This window comes from Melanostigma gelatinosum, assembly GCF_949748355.1.
Source record: "Melanostigma gelatinosum genome assembly, chromosome: 21".
NCBI lineage: Eukaryota > Metazoa > Chordata > Actinopteri > Perciformes > Zoarcidae > Melanostigma > Melanostigma gelatinosum.
Genome location: NC_136654.1, coordinates 20,961,022 through 20,983,031, shown reverse-complemented (window position 1 = coordinate 20,983,031; position 22,010 = coordinate 20,961,022). Strand labels below are relative to the sequence as shown.

The window sequence follows — 22,010 nt, the reverse complement described above, 5'->3', positions numbered from 1 at the left end:
ATATATATAATAGATCCTCCTTAATAACTGATAAATATTATCTCGTGTGGAAAACAACAACAAGCGAGGGTACGGTACCTTTACTGTGGAGCTTGTCGAGGAACGACTCCAGCTTGTCGAGCCTTTTATCTCCTTCCACTTTGACATCAGTTCTACTGGAGATTTCTGTCCAGCAATAACAAACAGAGGATTACTCATAGCTAACAACACTCAGTGCGACAATACAAAACATGAGCATTAATATTGTTTTAAAAAAAAGGGATCAAATGCCTTTAAAATGACCGGAAAGATTCATTTTAAATCTGTCATCTGGACTAAGCAGCATGGTATGACACAAATGGCCAAAAGTCAGTTTAGTTCAAGTAAAAAATATACTTTCAACATTCACAACATCTGCTGTAACAACAGATTTATCGGGTTAATAACTTTATGGATTAGCTGAATGATTCACACACTGATATGTCTGTAATATAAGTTGAAGGGAAATGTCTCCTACCTTCCAGTGGCTTCACGGGCGTGGCATTAGACTTCTTGCGGGAGATGAGAGTAGACTCTTCCTTTCCGGTGTCTGTCACCACACCTGGAGGAAGACGAGGGGGGAAATGTAAGGCGGCAACGGACAATCATTTTCCTCATCAATGAATCTGCCGATTAATTGTTTTGTCTAAAAGCAGTGGGAAAAAGTCCATGGTAGCATATTAAAAAGTCTTGTTTTATCAGAACAACAGTCCAAATGAAAAAATATTTTTACTTTCAAGTATGAGAAAGACGAGCATCAAATTCTCACATTAGCTGAAAAAGGTGTTTTGCCAGAAAAAATAACTATCAGAGAATGAAATTTGTGCAAATAAATTTTCTGTTCATCAATTAATCAATTAATTAACGAATCAACGCAGCTCTAAAGGGACTTGTTTTTAGGTCCCATAAGGAACTTATCCAACCACCGTGATGATATCCTTGACAGGACCAAATGCGATGCAGAATAATTGCGTCGTGTAGCAGCACGGAGAGTCTGCAAGTCTGACTGTCACAGCACAACAGCCTGTGTCAAGTCACGCTGAGCGAACACACTGCAGCTTCACCTTTCTTGGCCATGCGTCCAGCCACAGTGAACTGGACAGAGTCGTTGGCGGCTCCCTTGCCTCTGCTCTTCCACTGCTCCTCCTTGTCTTTAAGGACCTTCATCCTGTCTGCCACGGACATCTTGGGCCCCAAATCGACACTGGATTTCTGTTGGAACATTCGGACTTTCATTATAAAAAGGAAAGCTGGCCATGCACTCTACTGTTCATGTCACACGGGAACAGAGAGTTACGAGGACACAGTGAAGTACTCATGGGTGAGCACAAGGAGAGAACAGGAGAGACTACAAGTGATGGTGAAGTAAAGCAACGAGAAATACATTTAAAATGGAATTATGAAAGATATCATTACGTTCTTATTATTTCTGGGAGTGAATTATCCCAAAAACAACAACCTCCACAAAAAACATGAAGAATGTCGAGTCCTGACAATAAAAAAACAAAACTGTACTGAGGCCATCTATCACCAGCTGTTCATTGGAGCTTTCCTTACGTGACTTATTCCTGCTGCCATTTTTGCACCTGAACTCCACCATTCAAAATGAATTAGCAGAGGTTTACTGCCCCCCCTGGTCCCACTGGACCCCGGGAGCTGTATTAAAGTAATTAATGATATTCCACTCCTAAATATTTGAAGCGTTTTATGGCCCTGCCAGAGCTTTTACTGGCTGCCACCCCTTAGTCCTTGGCTAACAACGAGCAGTTCAATGCGTGTAATGTACCATGAGTTGCACGCGGGAGAGAGTCTCGCTCAGGGAGACCTACCGGTATCTCCAGTCCGCAGTATGACTGCACGGGAGAAAAATGCAGAGCAGATAACAGAATGAAGAAGTTATTGTACAAAATATTCCAACTTTATTTCCTATAAATTAGTCGACGTAGCATCTTTGTCTTTCTCGCTTTTGCTCAATTCTTGAATGAGAATTATTTCTTCCAAATGATAAGTTCAAATCGCTGAACAATTAGTATGTTGTTCACAGCAGATTTGAATTTGTTTTGGCACATTTCGGCAAAAGATTAGGTACAATTGTCAACAATTTGCACATTAACTACTTACTTATGGCTCGTTGAGTTGTTTCTCAGTAAAATTGCCTTGTTTTCACAACTTCTACAAATTCTTTGTGAGCCATCACATCTTAAAATGAACCATTCAATCATCAGAATCTGTCAGACATACATGTATATTCCATAAATATACATGACATGGTGTTATATACTGTGCCGGGGAAATCAGAGGACCGGTCTTTACAACTGACAATAACATCGTGCATATTTACAGCCCACTTGATTTTTCTCCGTCTTTGTATTTCTATGTTTTTTTCTCATTTTATTGTTATTCGGTAATGATCAGAAGAAGGCCGTAGGTTACAAAAAGGTTGAGAACCTCTGCACTGGCATGCAACACAAATCTGAAAAACAAGCCTGAGGGAATCCTATGTGCTATTTGTCCTGACTGAATGTGACGCATGCTACAACACACAAGCAGCAATGAACTAACAACATGGAAAAACACCAGTTCCCCTCAAACCATCTTCCACTCATATAATACGTAGCTCCGTCTCTCACTCACTGCACACACAGTTTGTTTGTACTTTAATGTGAAACAGGTTGCACAGAGTGGTCAAATATTAGCCTGACACGAGACAAAAGTTCAAAGAAATGCATTTCATCACACTGGCGCGCACACGGAGACGACCCACTGGGTCTGGACATCAAAGTGAACTCTCACAGATTTCACAGACAGAAGAATACGACACAGCTTGTCTTAAACAAGCTGTCCTCTTTTATTTTTTTAAACTATTAATACTCAAAAACATGCTAATCACATTGGTCCCGTCGTATAATAATGCTGGTGCTTGCAAACTACAATCGCGTTCTCACACACTTACAGACGGACAGGGCTCCTCCAGCTAGCAGCTCATCTCTGGAGTCAATCAGAGAGGGGAAATACCGTGGCCTGACAGGACCCTCGAGAGAAGGGGGGGGCCTGGGCCTCAAACCCCCACAGGAAGCCATTTTTTCTCAGCCCTGTCTTACTGTACAGTGCATGCAGCACCTCAGCCAAACCTCTGACACAGATATCGACCAACCGAGGGCCGGCAAACCACCATCCATGTACCAACAGCAAGTGTGTTGACAGCTCTGATTTATCAGCGGTAATTCTCAGAGGGTGTGTGAGTCCAGAGCACAGGTGGAGCAATAAGGGCTACAATAACATTGAGATAAAGTCCATGCAAAGAGGCACATGCACACACTCACCTCAAGGGGCTGGGAAAGGTTGACAAGTGGGTGGCAAAGTCAAAGAAAGGGGGTGGAGTCCGCAGGTGAGGACAGAAGATAACTGGAAAGAAGGGTTAAAGGAGGAGGAGGAGTCGCAAAAAGGAGACCAGGAAAGGAAAATTAGCAGAGGAGAAAAGAGCAAAGCATGGCAACATTAGACTGCAACAGCTGGAGAGAGCGGGTTTCAGCGTGGGAGACGAGAGATGAGACGTGGGTCATTGAAAGCCTGGCACAAAGTTTGGGAGGATGGGAGAGAAAGGAAATGGGAGATAGAAACAGGGTGTGAAACTAGCCTCACGGTTCAGTTGTAATCAAGTGAAAGACTTTCACTCTGTTGGCGTATTTAACGCAAACAAGTTTGAGTTCTTACAACGTATTAAATTGTGTTTTGAAATGAGCTACTCATCTTCAGTGGATGGTCTGAATTTAGATGAACACAGCAGCAGTTTTCTGTAAATTGATTATTATGATTAACAACACTTATTTAAGACAAGAAGACAGACCTTCTGTAAAAGGAATTTACAACAAGGCCTCACTTTACAACACAGCTGTGAGCAGGCTTAACAGGAAACATCTGGAGCTGGTTGAATTTGACCATGGTGTGTATCATGCATGTCACATTCCCTGGGCTCCCAGATATCAACCAAACGGCAGCAACATCTGCTCCAAATTGGCAGTGTATGAGATAAAAATGACAAACCAACGGCCTTTCCTCGAGAGAGAGAGAGAGAGAGAGAGAGAGAGAGAGAGAGAGAGAGAGAGAAATGTAACAAGAATAGACGCATGAAAGCAAATGCCCCACAGCTAATGTTGACATGGCATCAAATGCCAATAATTTATCCAAACCGTGTATTATCTACATCTCTGAGGTGAGACGGTTTCACAGAGTTCTTACGGCCGAAGCCAACGAGGCAAGCAGGTTACAGACCAACTCACAGGCAAAAACCTCGGATACAATTCAAGTGGGAGTTGAGGATGCAGTTTGGACTTTGTGTTGACTTAGCATCACGAAGACAGACCACATGACATCAGTTTTCAGTATTTAATTGAGTGGGGATTTGTTCAAATTGCTGGCTGTCTGTACTTACTTATTAAGTGGCTTTTTTCCAGACTAAGAGTGGATTTATTCGAAGGTTAGCTCATCCTTGGAAAAAGGATGAGCCCAAAACCAGAAATCCCTCCTGAGGATCAATGATCTGGACAGACATCAAACCAACAGATGCTCCGTATGAATAAACATGACATCATTTCAAACTCACTGTCGACCGTTTTTGGGGGATATCCGTGTGGCACTCATTGTTGTTTTTTTCCCCCCACTGCTGTCCAATTCTTTACTTGCACTATCCATGTAACGGTTATCATGTTGTTTTTCCACTTTAAAACTCATGTTTGAACAGGAGAAGAGCATGCAGAAACCTGCATGCTTTTCTCGCGCCACTTAAAGAATACGTCAGTTATCTTAGCATGTGTTAAACATTAAACCCCCTCGACGCTGACCCGTGTTTAACTGTATGACATGGATGTTTATATCCATGGAAGTCTATAAAGAACAAAAAGCTTGCTTATGGAGGGAATTGTTTGTTTTTTTGTACTTTGCAGACAGGGGCATTCGCTTGGAAGGCTTGCAGGTGTTTGGTCATGGTGTAGGATTGTAAGGGGCGTGTCTCTCTTTCTTTTTGGGAGCCCAGCTAAGCCCTAGATCTCTGGGCTTTGGCGTCACCACTCCCAAATCTGCTGCACCCCACAAGCCCTCCTAACCTCACATCCTTATGGAAACAAGTCGGGGGGGGGAAATAAGCTGATTCAGCAGAGGAAGAACCGTGTCCGCAGCCAAATCCTTCTTTCCCTTCACACAAAGCTGAGGGCAAGCTTCAACCTGTGGCAGTAAAAACAATGCACTCCAACTCCAGTCACGTAAACCTGTTATTCATACTAACTAACAAACTACTAAACCCCACAGCAAGAAGGAAGGAGTCTGCTCAACAAGCAAAAATCTACCTTTTTCATCCAGGCATTTTCAGCATGTTGGAGTTGGCCGAAGCGATCGGCCAGTGATGTGCGGGTCAACTCGGATGTTTTGGTCTTCTTCGTTCTATCCTTCTTCTCACCTTCACTCGTGAACTCTGCCAGTCTGAAAAAGGTAAAAGACACTTTAGTTCTTTCCCAATTAAATAAACTGTCCAACCTACTTTTGCGATGCATTTCAGAAAGACCTAAATGGAGCCTTACGTTTGGGTATTAAATACATTTAAAGTCGGGTTCTTGTCCATTTAACATTTCGTAAATTCTCTTTTCTTTGCATAGAAACAAATATGCACATTTCGGCCTAGTGCCTGCTGTGTTTGTGCACATCCAATGACCTCTGTTTGAGCGAGGAGCCCTGGCTTCCATCCAAACTGCTCTCCAGTTCCTCCACGTCCTCCGACACCGTGGACGTCTTCTCCGCGCTCTCGTCAGACGAGGGACTCCGCATCTCCTCGAAGCTCCCTCCACTGCCGCTGCTGCTTCCCTCTCTCTGTCGTCCGTCGATGCTGACGCACCCTCCGTCTGCCATATCATCAGTTAATGACTCATCTTCTCTGTCATTTTCCCCATTGACCTCTTCCTCGATCTCCTCCTCCTCCTCTTCCTCTTCCTCCACTTCCTCCTCTTCTTCTTCTTCCTCCTCTTCTTCTTCTTCCTCCTCCTCCTCCTCCTCCATCTCCTCCTCGCTCTCAGGGTGGCTGAGGGTGACACTGGTTTGTCGGGCTGGCGCGCAATCCGGCGCCGAGCCCTCGCTGTGGTCCGACTCCATGCTGGTGGAGCGGCTTTTCTTTAGGATTCCCCTGATGCCCCGAGACCCGGAGTCTTGGCGCTGCAGCGAGGCGAGCTGGCAGGGAGGAGAGGGGGGGGGGGAGGCGTCTCGGTTCTTGCTGAGGGGGAGAGCCCTGTCGGAGAGGAGACTGGAAGGCTGATGTAGAGAGGGAGAAAGAGCGAGAAAGCTTTTATTACTACCAGCCACAAGATTTATAAGAGCTGGAAAAGCGGATTAAAGTTGGAGACGACTGTCAGTGTATTCTATGGTCCTTGATTATGGCGGGCAACTCGCTCTGACCAGACCAACTTTTTCCAATGTCAGCTCCTTCGCAGTTTCCACACAAACAGCAACCCCCCCCCCCCTTTTCTTTTTCTTTCTGTCTTTTTATGACACACACAAACACATACTCCTGGACGTAAGTAGGAAGAGACAAGAAGGCTTAAGAGCTAGAGAAAAATGAAATGACTGATTCGAAAAAGGGATAAAGTGAAGGCTTTGCCTTTGTCAATAAATCTGCAAGACTTGTTTGGGATGTCACTCGTGTTTGTTGCTTTTCTCGGAAAAGAAAAAAGGTTAAAAAGAAACACATGCTGTGTCAAGTTGTAATTTTGAGACACAAGCCTTTCGTAATCTGAGCTACCATAACATACTCACAGTTTTACGGATGTGACCATGCGTTTAAGAAGCATGAAGTACCGTTAAGCGCTTTAAAGAGTAACAGTTTGCAATAAAGACGCATATAAACATGAACATGAAATGACACGTCCAAACACACCCTTTTGTGTGTGTGTAGTGTGGTGCTCAGAAGACGCAGCAGCAGCTGGAGCAACAGCGGACGTCCTACTGACGACAGGTCAAAGGTTACGAGGGAGTGCTGATTTAGGAGGAGATGACGGAAGAAGCCGTTCGTGAGCCAGCTGGGTGTGAAAGTGCAACGCAACCAGGTGGTCTTCTTAAATTAAAAACACTGGAGTGTGTCATGCACGGGGTCAATAGTGTGTGGTATGAAGTACGTTTACATACTTTCATTACCACCTGAGAAGACTGAGAAAAAGTAAAAGTGTGTGTGTGTGTGTGTTGTGGCAGCCGGAGGGGCAACCCCAGAGGGGCAGTGATAGAGGGACGATATTGCCTGACATGGAGGCGGAGCCCCCATGTCAGGGAAGGGAAAAGAGCGCCAAACCACCATCAGCCCAACAAGCAACACCTGAGGAGGAGAGACGAGGGAGCGACCACACCCTATCAGAGGAGGAGGAGGGGACTACAAAAGGGCCCAGGCAACAGGAAACCGGAAGAGAGTAGGAGTGGAAGAGGAAGCAGAAGAAGTAGCTAAACAGAGAAACCCTTGGAGAAGACTGCCTTACCCCTGGATCACCCTGGAACGTCTGACTACCCGCCCGGCTCACGACCCCTGCCTGTACGACTACCCTGCTCCTGCCCGCGCCCTGGACCGTCTGAGGAATACCCGCTGTGCACCGACCCGTGGAATTGGACCCCGACCCTCCCTCTGGAAAACGGACATTGTGTTCTTGAGTGTCTATCCTACCTCTTTCCCCTCTCTACCTTCAGTAAAAACCTCACTTGAACCGTTTATCTGCCGACTGGTTGTGTTTATTGGTCAGTGTTGTCGTGAAACCCCCTGTCCACCCCGGGGGCTGTCACAACTTGGTGGAGAACGTGGGCACTACCCGGTTCTGGCAACGCTGACCGATAGACCAACCGACCCAGTAAGCATGGCCACCCCGGTGCCATTTCAAGAGCTGCTAGCGGGGCTAATCGCTAGCAACCAAGAAACCCAAAAGCGCCACGAACAAGCCATGCAAATACAAATGCAAATCCTCCAATCCCAGCAGCAACAACAATACCAACAGCAAAGCCAAATGGAGAAATATATGGAATTGCAAACAGAACGCGCGGAGGCCATGCAAAGCGAAATCAAGGGCATGTTACAGAACCAACAGGAGCAACATACCGTGGAGAGAGCCAATCCAGCGCGCTTCCTGCTCAAACAAACGGCAGCGGACGATGTTGAAGTTTTTTTCCAAATATTCCAGACAACGGCACTCCGCGAGAAATGGCCAGAAGATCACTGGGCAGAGTTAATAGCCCCCTTTTTGATCAATGAAACGCAGGTAACGTATCAGGACTTAGAGCGCGCTGGAAAAGTTGACTTCCGGGTTTTGAAAGCGGAAGCGTTACAGCGATGCGGGGTCACGCTGTTCTTAAAGGCCCAACGATTTCATGACTGGTCATATGACGCCTCACTTTCTCCGCGAGCCCAGATGCATGAGATAAAAAGGATCACGACGGCCTGGCTACACGCAGAGCCAACCGAGGTGTCGCCCACCGATCGCGTGGTCATGGACAAATACATCCGATCACTCCCGTATGAGGCAAAAAAATTGGCAGGCCAGAGAAACCCCCGAAACATCGAGGACCTGGTGGAAATAATGGAGGGTTACCAAGCCGCACAAGCTTTAGTGCGTGGGGGAAGAAACCAGACATTAGAGGGGCCCACCCGCAAAGAAAAAATGAAAACAGAGGAAAATAAATATGTGTCTCCCTCCTTCCCCCCAGGCTTTCCCCGACGTCGGCCGGCGTTTGGACAGGAAGAGAGGAGGTGCTACCACTGCGGCGAGATCGGGCACATCGCCTGGGGATGCCCTCACCGCCAGGACGCGCCCATGCCCACGGCCAGTGAGGGGAGTCGCCCATGCGGTTTGATTACAGGATGCTGGGCCACTCACGAGGACCACATGCCCCTCACCCCTGTCAAAGTCAACGGCCGCGACGCCTCAGCGATGGTGGACTCCGGGAGCGCCATTACATTGGTGAGACCCACGTATGCTCAGTACCCGCTCCTAACCGGCACCCGAGCGGTCACGTGCATCCATGGGGAGACCCGCGAATACCCCACCACCGCCCTAGAGATCTACACGACAAGGGGTAGATACATCGGCACTGCAGGAGTCGTGGAAGGACTCCCCGTAGAGGTGCTCGTCGGCCGAGACCTGCCCGTGTTCCAGGAGCTTTGGCGCAGCCTGGTGGTGAAACCAGGTACGACCCCTCCCCGAAAGTACAAAAAAAAAGCCATCTGTGGGCTGGGGGAGGAGATCTCCACCGATCCCCTATCGGAAGGAGTCGCCAGTGCCGTGGCCCGGGCGTTGGTGGAGGCCACCCAACCCAACCCCGATGACGTCTATGCCACAGCCATCGAGAACGACGGACCCTCCAGCCCCAGTGAGCCCGAAGGAGAGGCGCCGCCCATCCCCGAGGAAGCAGATACCCCCTCCCTCGACGAAGAGGAGCTGGCCGGGCTGTTTCCCCAGGACCCGGAGGAGCCCATCTTACCCGGGCCCCTCACAGGGAGGTTTGGGACGGCCCAGTTGGAGGACCCCAACCTAGCCAACGCCCTTCGGCAGGTGGCCGCCGTAGACGGACGACCACTGGACGGGGTAAGAGACCTCCCTCCCACACATTTCGCCATATATAACGGGCTCCTATACCAGGTAGTCATGAGGGACGGGGCCCCCCTCAGGTTGTTACTGGTGCCACGTCCTTTTATACCCTCTGTCCTACAGTTAGCCCACTCCCATCTCCTAGGTGCCCATCTAGGAGTGGAGAAAACCCTGGAAAGGGTGAGGGCCAGGTTCCACTGGCCCGGAATAAAAAAGGCCATCGAAGATTACTGCCGGAGCTGCCCCGAATGTCAACAAGTGGCCCCACAACCCCATCACAGAAACCCGCTGGTGCCCCTGCCGATCATCACCGTCCCCTTCAGCAGGATCGGGATGGACCTAGTGGGGCCCCTACCCAAGACCAACAGGGGACACAGGTACATCCTGGTTATTGTTGATTACGCCACCCGGTATCCCGAAGCCATCCCCCTACGCTCCATGGCCACCAAGGGCATAGCCAGGGAGCTGGTGATGTTGTTTTCCAGGGTCGGAATACCGGAGGAGATTCTCACCGACCAAGGGACCCCGTTCATGTCTAGGATCATGAAGGACCTGTGTGGCATGCTGAAGGTGACCCAACTGAGGACGTCGGTGTATCACCCCCAAACGGACGGCCTAGTAGAGAGATTCAACCAGACACTGGAAAAAATGCTGAAAAAGACCATGGACCAGGACGGTAAGAATTGGGACCAACTGCTGCCATTCCTTATGTTCTCCATTAGAGAGGTGCCCCAGGCGTCTACAGGATTCTCGCCCTTCGAGCTCCTGTACGGTCGACGACCCCGGGGACTACTCGACCTGGCCAAGGAAGCCTGGGAACACCAACCCTCCCCCTACCGCACCATGGTGGACCACGTCGAGGAGATGAGGGTGAGGATGGCATCACTCTGGCCCATAGTCCGAGAACACATGGCCGAGGCACAGGCGGCCCAAGCCCGCGTGTACAACCGGGGAACACAACCCCGAGTGTTTAACCCAGGGGATCGGGTGTTGGTCCTGGTGCCCACGGCGGAATGTAAGTTTTTAGCCCGATGGAGGGGACCGTATGAAATTATGGAAAAATTGGGGCCGGTAAACTACCGAGTCAGGCAACCAGGTCGAAGGCACCCGACGAAGATCTATCATGTTAACCTTCTCAAGAAATGGGTGAGTAGGGATGCCATGCTCTGTTTCTCTCTCTCTACAACCCCAGGAAAAACGGAGCCCGTCGAGGTACCCGTGGGAGAAGAGTTGACCCCCCGGCAGAAGCAGGACGTCCGGGAAATGGTGGATCGGTTCCGAGACGTGTTCTCCCCGGACCCCGGATACACCACACTGGTGCAACACCGGATAATCACCGAGCCCGGGAAGAAGGTAAAACTAAGGCCGTACCGCATCCCCGAAGCCCGCCGGGGGGCGATAGAGAGAGAGGTACAGAGTATGCTGGAGGCCGACATCATCGAACCCTCGACTAGCGAGTGGTGCAGCCCTATAGTGTTGGTTCCGAAACCAGATGGCTCAGTCAGATTCTGCAATGATTTTAGACAGCTCAACGCCATCTCAAAATTTGATGCCTACCCGATGCCCAGGGTGGACGAAATGATAGAGCGCATCGGGAGGGCCAGATACATAACCACCCTCGACTTGACTAAAGGCTACTGGCAAGTGGCAGTGGCCCCCGAAGACAGGGAAAAAACGGCCTTCACTACTCCCATGGGCCTGTACCACTATAAGAGGCTGCCGTTCGGTCTCCACGGAGCCCCCCCCACGTACCAGAGACTGATGGACCAGGTACTTCGTCCCCATCGAGAATACGCGGCAGCCTATCTGGACGACATCGTCGTACACGGGGAGGAATGGGGGGCTCACCTCCAAAGACTGGACGCAGTCCTGAAAGCTCTGCGAGGGGCGGGGCTGACAGCCAACCCCAAGAAATGTCGCCTCGGCCTCCGGGAAGCTGACTACCTGGGGTACACCATCGGCCGCGGCTGCGTCAAGCCCCAGGTAGGAAAAGTCGACGCGATCCGGGAGTGGCCCCGCCCCCGCACAAAGAAACAGGTACGAGCCTTTATTGGGCTAGCTAGCTACTACCGACGTTTTGTTCCCCAGTTCTCTGCCCTTGCAGCGCCCCTGACGGACCTCACCAAAAACCGGCTGCCAGATCGGATCGTCTGGACGGCAGAGACCGAGGACGCCTTCGAGAAGCTGAAGGAAGCACTGTGTTCCGAACCAGTGCTGGTGACCCCGGACTTTACCCAACCGTTGGTGGTACAGACGGATGCCTCCGAGACCGGGGTGGGTGCCGTCCTGTCCCAGCTGAGGGATGGAGAGGAGCACCCAATCACGTACGTAAGCAGAAAACTGTTACCTAGAGAAACAAAATACGCCACGGTCGAGAAGGAATGTTTGGCCATCAAATGGGCTCTGGGGGAACTGAAGTACTATCTGCTGGGACGGCACTTTACCCTGGTCACGGACCACGCCCCCCTGGTATGGATGTCCCGAGCGAAAGACAATAACGCCAGGGTCACCCGCTGGTTTTTATCCCTTCAGCCGTATGCTTTCTCTGTTGTCCACAGATCCGGGGCCGCTCATGGAAACGCGGACGCCCTGTCAAGACGGGACGCCCTAGGTTCCTGGAGCAGTCCTCCCCCCAGGTCGGATTTAAGGGGGGGGGTATGTGGCAGCCGGAGGGGCAACCCCAGAGGGGCAGTGATAGAGGGACGATATTGCCTGACATGGAGGCGGAGCCCCCATGTCAGGGAAGGGAAAAGAGCGCCAAACCACCATCAGCCCAACAAGCAACACCTGAGGAGGAGAGACGAGGGAGCGACCACACCCTATCAGAGGAGGAGGAGGGGACTACAAAAGGGCCCAGGCAACAGGAAACCGGAAGAGAGTAGGAGTGGAAGAGGAAGCAGAAGAAGTAGCTAAACAGAGAAACCCTTGGAGAAGACTGCCTTACCCCTGGATCACCCTGGAACGTCTGACTACCCGCCCGGCTCACGACCCCTGCCTGTACGACTACCCTGCTCCTGCCCGCGCCCTGGACCGTCTGAGGAATACCCGCTGTGCACCGACCCGTGGAATTGGACCCCGACCCTCCCTCTGGAAAACGGACATTGTGTTCTTGAGTGTCTATCCTACCTCTTTCCCCTCTCTACCTTCAGTAAAAACCTCACTTGAACCGTTTATCTGCCGACTGGTTGTGTTTATTGGTCAGTGTTGTCGTGAAACCCCCTGTCCACCCCGGGGGCTGTCACAGTGTGTTTGCGTTGCAACTGTATATCAGCGACATGAAATACAATCTGTAAGTCAATTTAAAAAAATAAATTTAAAAAATGATGTAATCTAAACCAGACCCAGAGGTAAGAGAGCCAACGTTAAGGTGAGTAAGCGTTTTGGAATTGGCTCGCATGCAGTGTTCAAAAATATGATCTTTCCAAAATACAATCCAGAGGGATGACTTTTATATTTCAGCCTGTTGAGTTATGGAAACCATGTGGCATTTAAAAAAAAAAAAAAAGTATGAAATGGAAACAAAAATACTGACCTTTTCTTCGACGGTGGAGGCATTTTCATGCGGCTCCTTCGATGAAGGTTCATCTGTGGCGTCTTTCTCATCCATTGACTTGCTTTCAGTTTTGGGAAGGCTGAAATATGAGCGGGAAAAAAAAGATGACGATGATGGAAGCAGACAGAAAGAGAGAGAAAAAACAATATTTTTCTTCATCAATTTGATGTAACAAAACGGTTCAGCCATTACATAATGGAATGTGCAGGAAAGAGCTGGCTGCAAGGTGAATTCAAAACACACACGTATGAAACACTCATTAGTCTGCTGTGGCACCACAACATCTTGTTTCTGTTGAGTAGATCACTAGTGGTGAGGGACATAATAGAGTACCATTTGTACACTAAATGTACTGAGAATACAAGAGTAACCACCCTGAGCTGAATGGTGAGAAACCTACCTGAGTGAAGCTTGAGCCAAAGTTGACTTTTTTATATAAGTTCTTGTTTTTGCCAAAATCAAGAAACATCACTGATCTGTCACTTTGTAATTAATGTAGGGACGGGGCCAGCACAATGGTAAAGACACTGAACTTCAGACCCCACTGAGCTCATAATCATCTCATCTTGCGAGTGCTTTCTGACCCTTGAAAGGCGGCGGCGCTCGGACACATTCACATTCACTGCTCGTCATCTCCTGAGCAACGTCTGTTTTTTCTGCAATCATTTTCTGTTTTGTCGTAGACTTAACTGTCGATATGGAAATGTTTGGTTTGTCGCATGCGGGGCAATGGAGCTTTGCTGAAAAGGTCGTCAACATCTCTGCATCGAAAATAGTCAAATGTACCGATATCACCTCTGACTTGGGAGGAAACTGAAAGCAGTTCATGTGTCAGTTCAAACTCCATGTGGACAAAAAGGGACAGGAATCAACTTATGGTCCTTAAATCCCCCCCCCCCCCCCCACACACTTATGCAACATGGGGGGCATTTCTCATCGATGATAATACAGATACACACACTCTCCAGCTCAGCCCAGTCTCCAGTGGTTACAGTGCTAAGTACAGTTTTGCTCTCACTGCTGCAGCTATTAACTACAGCCTGGTTTGGTTTGCATCACCATGGCTACCTCACAGCCCCATTGTGTGTTTATGTGTGTCTGTGTGCGAGAGATGGAGTGTGTGCTATTAAAAGGCAAGCTCTGCAGGTTTATCTGGTTTATCGCTCCAGCTGTTCACATCATTTGACAGCCTTTCAGTTGGTCTGTAATTACCTCTGTGCTCCGCTCTGTCTGTCTGTCTGTCTGTCTGTCTGTCTGTCTGTGTGTCTGTGTGTGTGTGAGAGAGTGTCAGTTGATTTGAATGTTTGTTCTATCTGTTCCATGTTGTGGCATACGTATTGTGCCGCAGACCACTGCATGTATTACTCAAAGCTTGTGAAAAAAAGGAGAGCCCATTCAAAGTTCAAATCCTACCTGGTGGAGGATTCCTCTTCGTCACTGCTCATTCGCTGACCCTTGACTCCGTCGTCGGCGCGTCGGCCACTGCTTCCATCCTCCGACCCCTCCCGGTCCTACAGGCAGAAAGAAGGACGGCCGTGGCCTGAAGGTTGGGATTGTGTTTGCGAGAAATTCTGCTTATGTCCTGCACTAGCTGTAAAAAACAAACCGTGATAAGGGGAGTGAATGAATGAACGAGGCTCCACCCACACACTTAAGCAAAACAAGGAGTTAACCCTTCAAATGCTCAGTTGAGTTGCCAATGCTGTCGTTTGTGAGTGATTGTGAATAAAAACCACCCACCCAGAGTACATAAAGTAAAAACTGAAACAGAGAGACGAGTCCTGCATTTTCGACATTAAAGTCCCCTCAAGGGAGCCATCATGGTTTGTTCTTACTTTTCTTTTTCACCATCTTTAAAAGGGTTGAAAATCCCTTCCAGAACATCCTTTCAAACGTTGAAACGTGTCCTACTTCACTGAAAAGTCCATTCTCAGCGTATGTGGGCTGGAGGCTTTCAAACATCACACTTGTGTAAATTGCATATTGCACTTCTTCAAACATGTACAGTGCAAACTATCCGGCTGTGTGAGACGTGTGTCAGTAAACACTTAACTGAGGCCCTGAAGATAAGTGGATCCCCAGCTGTTAGCCAAGCTACATAAATCAAGTGCTCCTTACTCACAAAATGACACAGCAAAGCTTATAATATTAGAGGCCTCTTTCAAGCGGACTGGCGCTCTCTGATTATAAAGAAATGCATTGCCTTCATGTTTTTATATCCCGGGGAGGAGATTTAAGACATAAATGAGCTGTATCTTTCTCCAGAAGTCCACATGCACACATTTTATTGCCTCCATCCGTGCTGGAGAGCAGACGTACTGTAACCTCACTCCTGCTCTGTCTCTGATGCTGGAGACACTGACTCACCGGCTCCCAGCAGGGATTCGTGGTGGAGAGTTGAGCGATAAGGGAAAAGTGAAGACAGCGAAGGGGCTAATCTGTCACCGCTGATGCTTTTCAAGTGAGACGCGTAAAAATAACAAAGATCAAAACAAAGGACGGGGAGACCAGGGGGAAAAAAAGAAAGTAGTGCGATTGTGAGATACTCTCTTTGTGGGAACTTGTTTTCCCAGCAGGTTTCGCTGCCATCTGGGTTCACTTGGCCAACCTTGGCACTGCTGCTGGCCTGAGAAGGCCAAGTCAGAACAGCTATTTACATCAAATATCAGGAAACCGAACCACTTCTGAAACTTAAGCAGCCTGGGAAAGACACATTCATCTTTAAGCACACGTGCATATATCTCCCATAGGAGTGGGGGCATTATCAAGCTTTTGTTCCCGAATGGATCTTTTAGATCTCTCGACTTCTTCCTCTAACCGTCGCTTTAAGACATCCACAAACTATGTGTGTGAAGTCATGACTTTGGCTAAATGTGCAGCCAGGTGCGGGGCAGCTCAGTGCTGTATGGAACGGCTCAATTTGTTGTTGATGGAGCAAAGATCCAGGGGGAGGGAGGTTGAAGCGAACACCAGCTGCGGTGGAAAGGGCTGGGAGTAAATCAGCGAGGACACTGAACAGAGCCTGTAGAAAAATATCACTCAGAAGTTGATTACACACACACACACACAAAATCAATCAACAATATGACACATTTGAATGACGGGAATTAGAAGACAAACTTAAACTGGCGTACCTTAAAAAGAGACATCGTGGAAGTGCTCTTGGCCGAGTCCATCGGCTTCTCGTCATCTAGAAAGAACACACACACACACACACACACACACACACACACACACATGTATGGTTGACAATGAATACAACAGTGAGAGGACATTTTGAATTGCTTCCTGCCAGTGTAGTAGCACATGATCGGTCAGGGTGTCGCCTTAGAATGAGGGTTTCAGGCGGACACGGCGTGTGTTTGGTATTGTAAGAAATTTGAGTAAAAAACTGTAGTTAGTAGATATAATAAAAGTGTTTAATAATTCATAATTAATAATTCATAGTTAGTCATAATCATAAGGGTTTTGAGAATGCATAATTAAGATAAACATAAGCATAAACATAAACATGCAGAAGCATGAAACTTCTGCCAAGTTGCAGAAGTATAAACTTTCATTTTGAAGGATTATTATCGATGGGATTAAAACGTAACTGACAGTCATTGAATGTGATAGTAAACACAGGGGCAGACAGTAGAATACACTCCTGGAAGTTAGCCAATAGGAATCGGGATAAACGGAGGAGGAGGTGTTTCGAACAAATGTGGGAGGTTTATTTTGAAGCCTTTTTCTCTCTCTCACCTGGATGCTCGCAGAGAACAGACGTGTTTTTTATATCTGAGGAGCTGAGTAGAGTTTTTTGCAAATGGGGTTTTATTGTTTTAATATGTCATAGGAGTATATGCTCCAATGTATTACTGTAAATGTACTTACATCAGTGGAATTAAATTCCTTATAATTGTAAACCAGTTTTGGTAGCGTTATTATTGCAGTGTGTCGACGGCACAAGGAAGCCGGCCACATGGCTGGCTCGGCCTCCCCTTTGTTATGAGGTAAAAAATACTATCTTAACAAATTTGGCAAACACACGAAGGGACAGTCTTACCGGCCTCGCTGTGTGTGCTGACGGCGGCGTTAGTCAAGCAGACAATCCCGGGCCCACAATATCGGTAGGCAGAGCCGTTTCATGAAATCTGTGAGTTAGCTTCTAGGAATCGTAGGGGAATCTCTGCTTGGCTAAGCGCTGCTAACGGCTAACGCTCCGTTGCCGGTGGGTACGTTCCAGGAGCAGGCCACGTTCCACTGAGGTAGGTACGATTTACTGTCTGAAGTATGATGAACTTAAGGGATTAGTCAAGAGTATAAGGATCCTAAGAATTAATTAAAGACGGACAGCGCTGTGTAAGTAAATCACCACATTGGAATCAAACAAGCTGTGGTACAGGCGAAACTGCTTTGCTCATGCTGGGAGTCTCCTTCGGCCCAACATAAGTATTGTTAGGCCTGCAGATAGCTAGTTTAAAGCAGTTATGTAGCGAGGCGAACTGAGATATTGTGGCTTTGAGGGGCTTAGGTGTGCAATCCTTTGTGGGCTTTGTCCACGAGTATCGGGTCTCGTCGCATAAGCTGCTTAGAGAGCTAGGCTAGCGGGAGTTAGCTTCTGAGGCCGCAGGCTCCAGGAAAGACACTCTTGCTCGCTTTGGCTGTGAATGGATAATTAGTGGGTCGTGTGGTTGATTCAGAAGACGTAGAATAAGGGCTTTTGGTGAAACTAGACAGACTGGGTGAGTGGTTTGTGGCGTTGGCAGTGAATAACTCGCGTTTCATATACGTAACAGTGAGCTCGGGTCTGGATGAGCTAAAGCCTGTTAACCGGAGGTTTAAGGGTTAATAAAACGATAATACGTGTGACTAGTCTGTGTTTTAGCAGCGTGGAAATACGTTTAAAATGATGACTAAATATGTCCAATAATACGTGTGACTAGTCTGTGTTTTAGCAGCGTGGAAATACGTTTAAAATGATTGATATTGCATGATCGCGCTGTGGGGAGCTAACGCTAGCTACGTGTAGCTCCGGCGTTGCGGTACTCTGTATGTAAAATAAGTGCTTATAAAATAAAATAACGGCTGGATTGAGAGAGGAGACAGAAGGCGTATGAGTGGAATTAAAGTGTGGGATTTTGGTGATACTTGTGTGTGCGTACGCTTTATTAGAAGCTCCGTTTTTGTCGTTAGCATTGCGGTTAGCATATCTGTTACAAAAAGCCGGTTTCATGACAACTTCCGGTTCGGCGCAGAACAACTTCCGGTTCGGCGCAGACGGCAAGGCAAGTTTATTTGTATAGCACATTTCAAGGTGCTTCACATAAAACCATTGGAGGCATCAAAACATAAGGCAAAAGAAAAGGAGATTTAAAAACAATTAAACAGAAGAAGGAGTAACTGCAGGTAACCGTAAAGAAGTGTTTAGAATCTGAATTTTTCAGAGATTCATTGTCTAAGAGCTGTGAGCTTATATCCTGACCTTAGTTTTAATTAAGCATTATAACTTTAGTCGTTGACTTTGGTTTTAATTCAGCATTTTAACAAAGATTAATGGTTTCAGGTGTTCTTCAATTCTTGAACTTAATTGTGACTCATTATTGTGCAGACCAGAGTGTAAGTGCAGTTCAACAGTTTGACTTGCATTGGTATTTCTGATTGAATATCTTTGAACACAGTTATTGATTTTTAAAGTTGAATTTAATATTTAATTGATTAATTATTCATTGTTTTTTAATTTCATTTTACTTCCAATTTTAAACCTTTCGAATTCTGATTTGGAACTGGATTGTGATTGTGATTCTGATTTAGATGTTGAGTTTGATTTCGGAATTCCAGCTTCAATTTTGGATTCGAGATTCCTTCACATATCCAGTATTGACTAATTTTGGTACATTTACTAATTTACACAGTTCCTAAGAATCAATTTTGACACGGACGGCGCAAACATATTTGAGAGATCGTTGACCTCTCTTACACTACAGACGTATGCTAACATTTACTGCTGAACTTTTGGCAGTTCTGTGTTTGTTTTAGTCAAGGTGCGTGGTTGAGTGGGTCCAGATCTGGGAAGTGGAGCAGCGGATCCCAGTTTTGGAGTCAGCGGCCACACGCCATACAGCACAGAGGGTGAGTTGACTTTGATTCATGTGATGACAAGCATGCACATTTAATACACGCATTTGAATACTCCTAGGCTGCATAATGTTTACATTAAAGAAGCAGAGTAAGGAAGTAGGAGAGCTGGTAAAATCCAACGGACAAGCTGAGTTTGTGCCATGGGGACATCGAGACATGGACGCACTGGAAAAGGCGTTGCCACCGCTGGCAGGTGGAGCCAATCCGTGGATCCGTGTCTTTGAAAAACTCACAGCAGCTGATAAATTGGCATTGGGAGACATCCGTGCCGTGATGATCCACACCGAAGGAACAGCCAAATTGAACATTTTGGAGGTAAGTACAGGAACGACCAACAGGGGGGATGAAACCCCATTTGACAACTTTCGAGGAGTTTTCTGGTCAGCAATGCGGAGAATCTGGGCCAAAAAACCAAAAACGAACTCTCTTTCGGGACTGAAGATAAAACCAGAGGAAGAAACCCATCAGTACCTGAGGAGAGCTGAAGAAGAGTGGCAGAGGGCAACAGGGGGGAGACATGACGGCAATGAAGCCACCACTGTAGTATGGCGACACACTGTGCAGATGGGCCTGCCTCCACCGGTACGGACAGCGCTGGGAGAAGTAGTAGGCTTGAGCAACATGAAAGATGCCATGTGGAGGAAACACCTAACTCACTACAACCAGCGACAGCTAACTGAGAAGACAAAAGGACAGGAAGACATAGAGAGAATGCAGCGGCGACTGCTGAAACTGCAAGTAGCAGAGGTCGACAGAGAATTAAATAGAATCTGGGCCAAGAAACAGATGATAGCAGCAGAAGCCCAGCAGCCACCAACTCCAGCAGAGCCAGCCCCCATGGTGGAGTACTACCAGCCTCCGCCCTATAGAGGCAGAGGACGTGCACGTGCATCCAACAGAGGCAGAGAATATGGAAGAGGCCGAGCTTACCAAGCAGGCGGATATGGCCAACCAGGAAACAGAGAAAACCCTGACAGGTTTGGTGAGTGCTACGTATGTGGGAGATGGGGCCATGGGGCCCGAGACTGCCCAAGGCAAATGGGAAGAGGAAGACAGCCCAATGCACCACCACAACATGCTCCGTTCCCACCACAACATCAGCAGCACCTACGACCAGGTCCAGCTGGACCTCCTCCCATGAGACATCAACAGATGCCCATGCTGTCACCAGGACCATGGGGGGGTTCAGTGTATAGCCAGCCATGTGATCCCTTACAGCAGAGATATCGAGGTGAAGGGGAGATATGGTAAGGTGTCAAACATTTTTTGTAGATCCACATTTAGAATAGTTTTCAGTAAAGGTGCGACTCACAATTTTTGAGATTTAATGACGTCATGATAAACCACAACTAGACTTGCTAACTCTAGAAATTGAGAAATATACGGGAGCTCTAACTAACATGAGCCGAGTGTTGTTTTCTCAGGTGACAAACGCAGAAGCAGCAGCTGACGAAAGGAAGCAGGCTGATGTGTCACCAGGCAGTCTGGTGTGGATAAGAGTCCATGAGCGCAGGTGGAGTGAACCAAGGTGGACCGGTCCATGGGAGGTAGTATTGGCAACCTCACATGCAGTAAAGGTGAAAGGTAAAACTGGAGCTACTTGACACCACCTCACTCACTGTGCAGCAGCGAAGGTAACGAGTGTGACACTCGCAGAGACAGGAGTGAACATCAGACAGGAAAATTTGAAGCCAAAGACACCTCAAAAGAGGGGTTAGACAGTACTGAAGATGACGTTTCCCCCACAGTTTAAGCGAGGCCTTCCATTGGGAGACTCTAGCTTCAGTAGGTTATGGAAGTCTGTAATTACTTTCGTCCTGATTTCAGTAGTTTCCCTCTTAGTGTGGGGAATTAACCACAGACAGGAGCCAGAACACATGCATGACTACATCAGGATTCGAAATTTAGCTTCAGTAACTAATCAAACCGATCTCAGACCACGTAGAGAGGCTTCTCCGACGACACTCACCTATGAAAATGTAACTCTCACTCTTACGTTCAAAGAAGGTACAACATCAACGGTCCAGTTCGACTTCTGTGAAGTCGTTTCCTGTCCCAGGTATGAACACACCTACGGGTGGATGACCAAAACCTTGTGCATCATAACTGACGAGTGTGGGCCCGCCACAAATAAGTATGGTAAGCTGTTATCGTATTATAACTGTGCGTGTGAAGATTGGGGATGGGCAACGATGAACACAGGTGGCGAGGGTTTAGGAAAAGACCCCAACCCAGGTCTTAAAGACCGACTAAAGATGTTAAATGCCCCAGCTTCTTATCACATGTGTAGAAAAGGGGTGGGTAGATGTAATCCTTTAAGACTTACCTTAACAGACCCAAAATTGACTGACGGAGGACTTTACGTAGTACAGGGAAAGGCTACTGATAGTCCTGCCCCACAAGGGCTCATTAGGATTATTGTTAAGCCTGTAAAAAGACCAGGTTCGACATACGACTGACGCAGAGAATGAGGTAAGGGGTGGAAACTGGAATGGCAGATGGGAATTTATGGTGGGTACAATATACGGCTTCAAGCCAGTAGTACAGATTGTATTGTGTGTTTAGGATCTAGACCCCTAGCAACACCAGTTCCTTCAAGATTCAGACTCCTAAGTCCTGAATTAGTTGTATTTTAACTCTGTTTACTGATGACACTTTGCCCCTCCAACACACTTGTCAGAGGCTACACTGGCATTACCCACCTGTAGAATATAATA

General features: G+C 47.7%; 2 protein-coding genes across 2 annotated transcripts in view; one reads left to right on the top strand and one right to left on the bottom strand.

The window, feature by feature from the left end:
* LOC306795137 (supervillin-like) overlaps positions 1–22,010 on the bottom strand; it is a 49,270-nt gene that overhangs the window by 8,458 nt on the left and 18,802 nt on the right. The window contains exons 4-11 of the mRNA XM_079293516.1: positions 16,305–16,360; positions 14,584–14,681; positions 13,150–13,249; positions 5,723–6,312; positions 5,361–5,493; positions 1,083–1,230; positions 497–580; positions 79–165 (exon numbers count right to left, since the gene is read on the bottom strand). Of these exons, the coding sequence (XP_079149642.1) occupies positions 79–165; positions 497–580; positions 1,083–1,230; positions 5,361–5,493; positions 5,723–6,312; positions 13,150–13,249; positions 14,584–14,681; positions 16,305–16,360 (1,296 nt within the window). The remainder of the gene's footprint in view (positions 1–78; positions 166–496; positions 581–1,082; positions 1,231–5,360; positions 5,494–5,722; positions 6,313–13,149; positions 13,250–14,583; positions 14,682–16,304; positions 16,361–22,010) is intronic.
* Positions 8,691–10,057, top strand: LOC306795375 (uncharacterized protein; the record flags this gene model as incomplete). The annotated part of the gene is made up of 2 exons (XM_079293875.1): positions 8,691–9,614; positions 9,763–10,057. The coding sequence occupies 2 exons, from the start codon at positions 8,691–8,693 to the stop codon at positions 9,772–9,774; spliced, it is 936 nt and encodes a 311-aa protein (XP_079150001.1). The 3' UTR covers positions 9,775–10,057.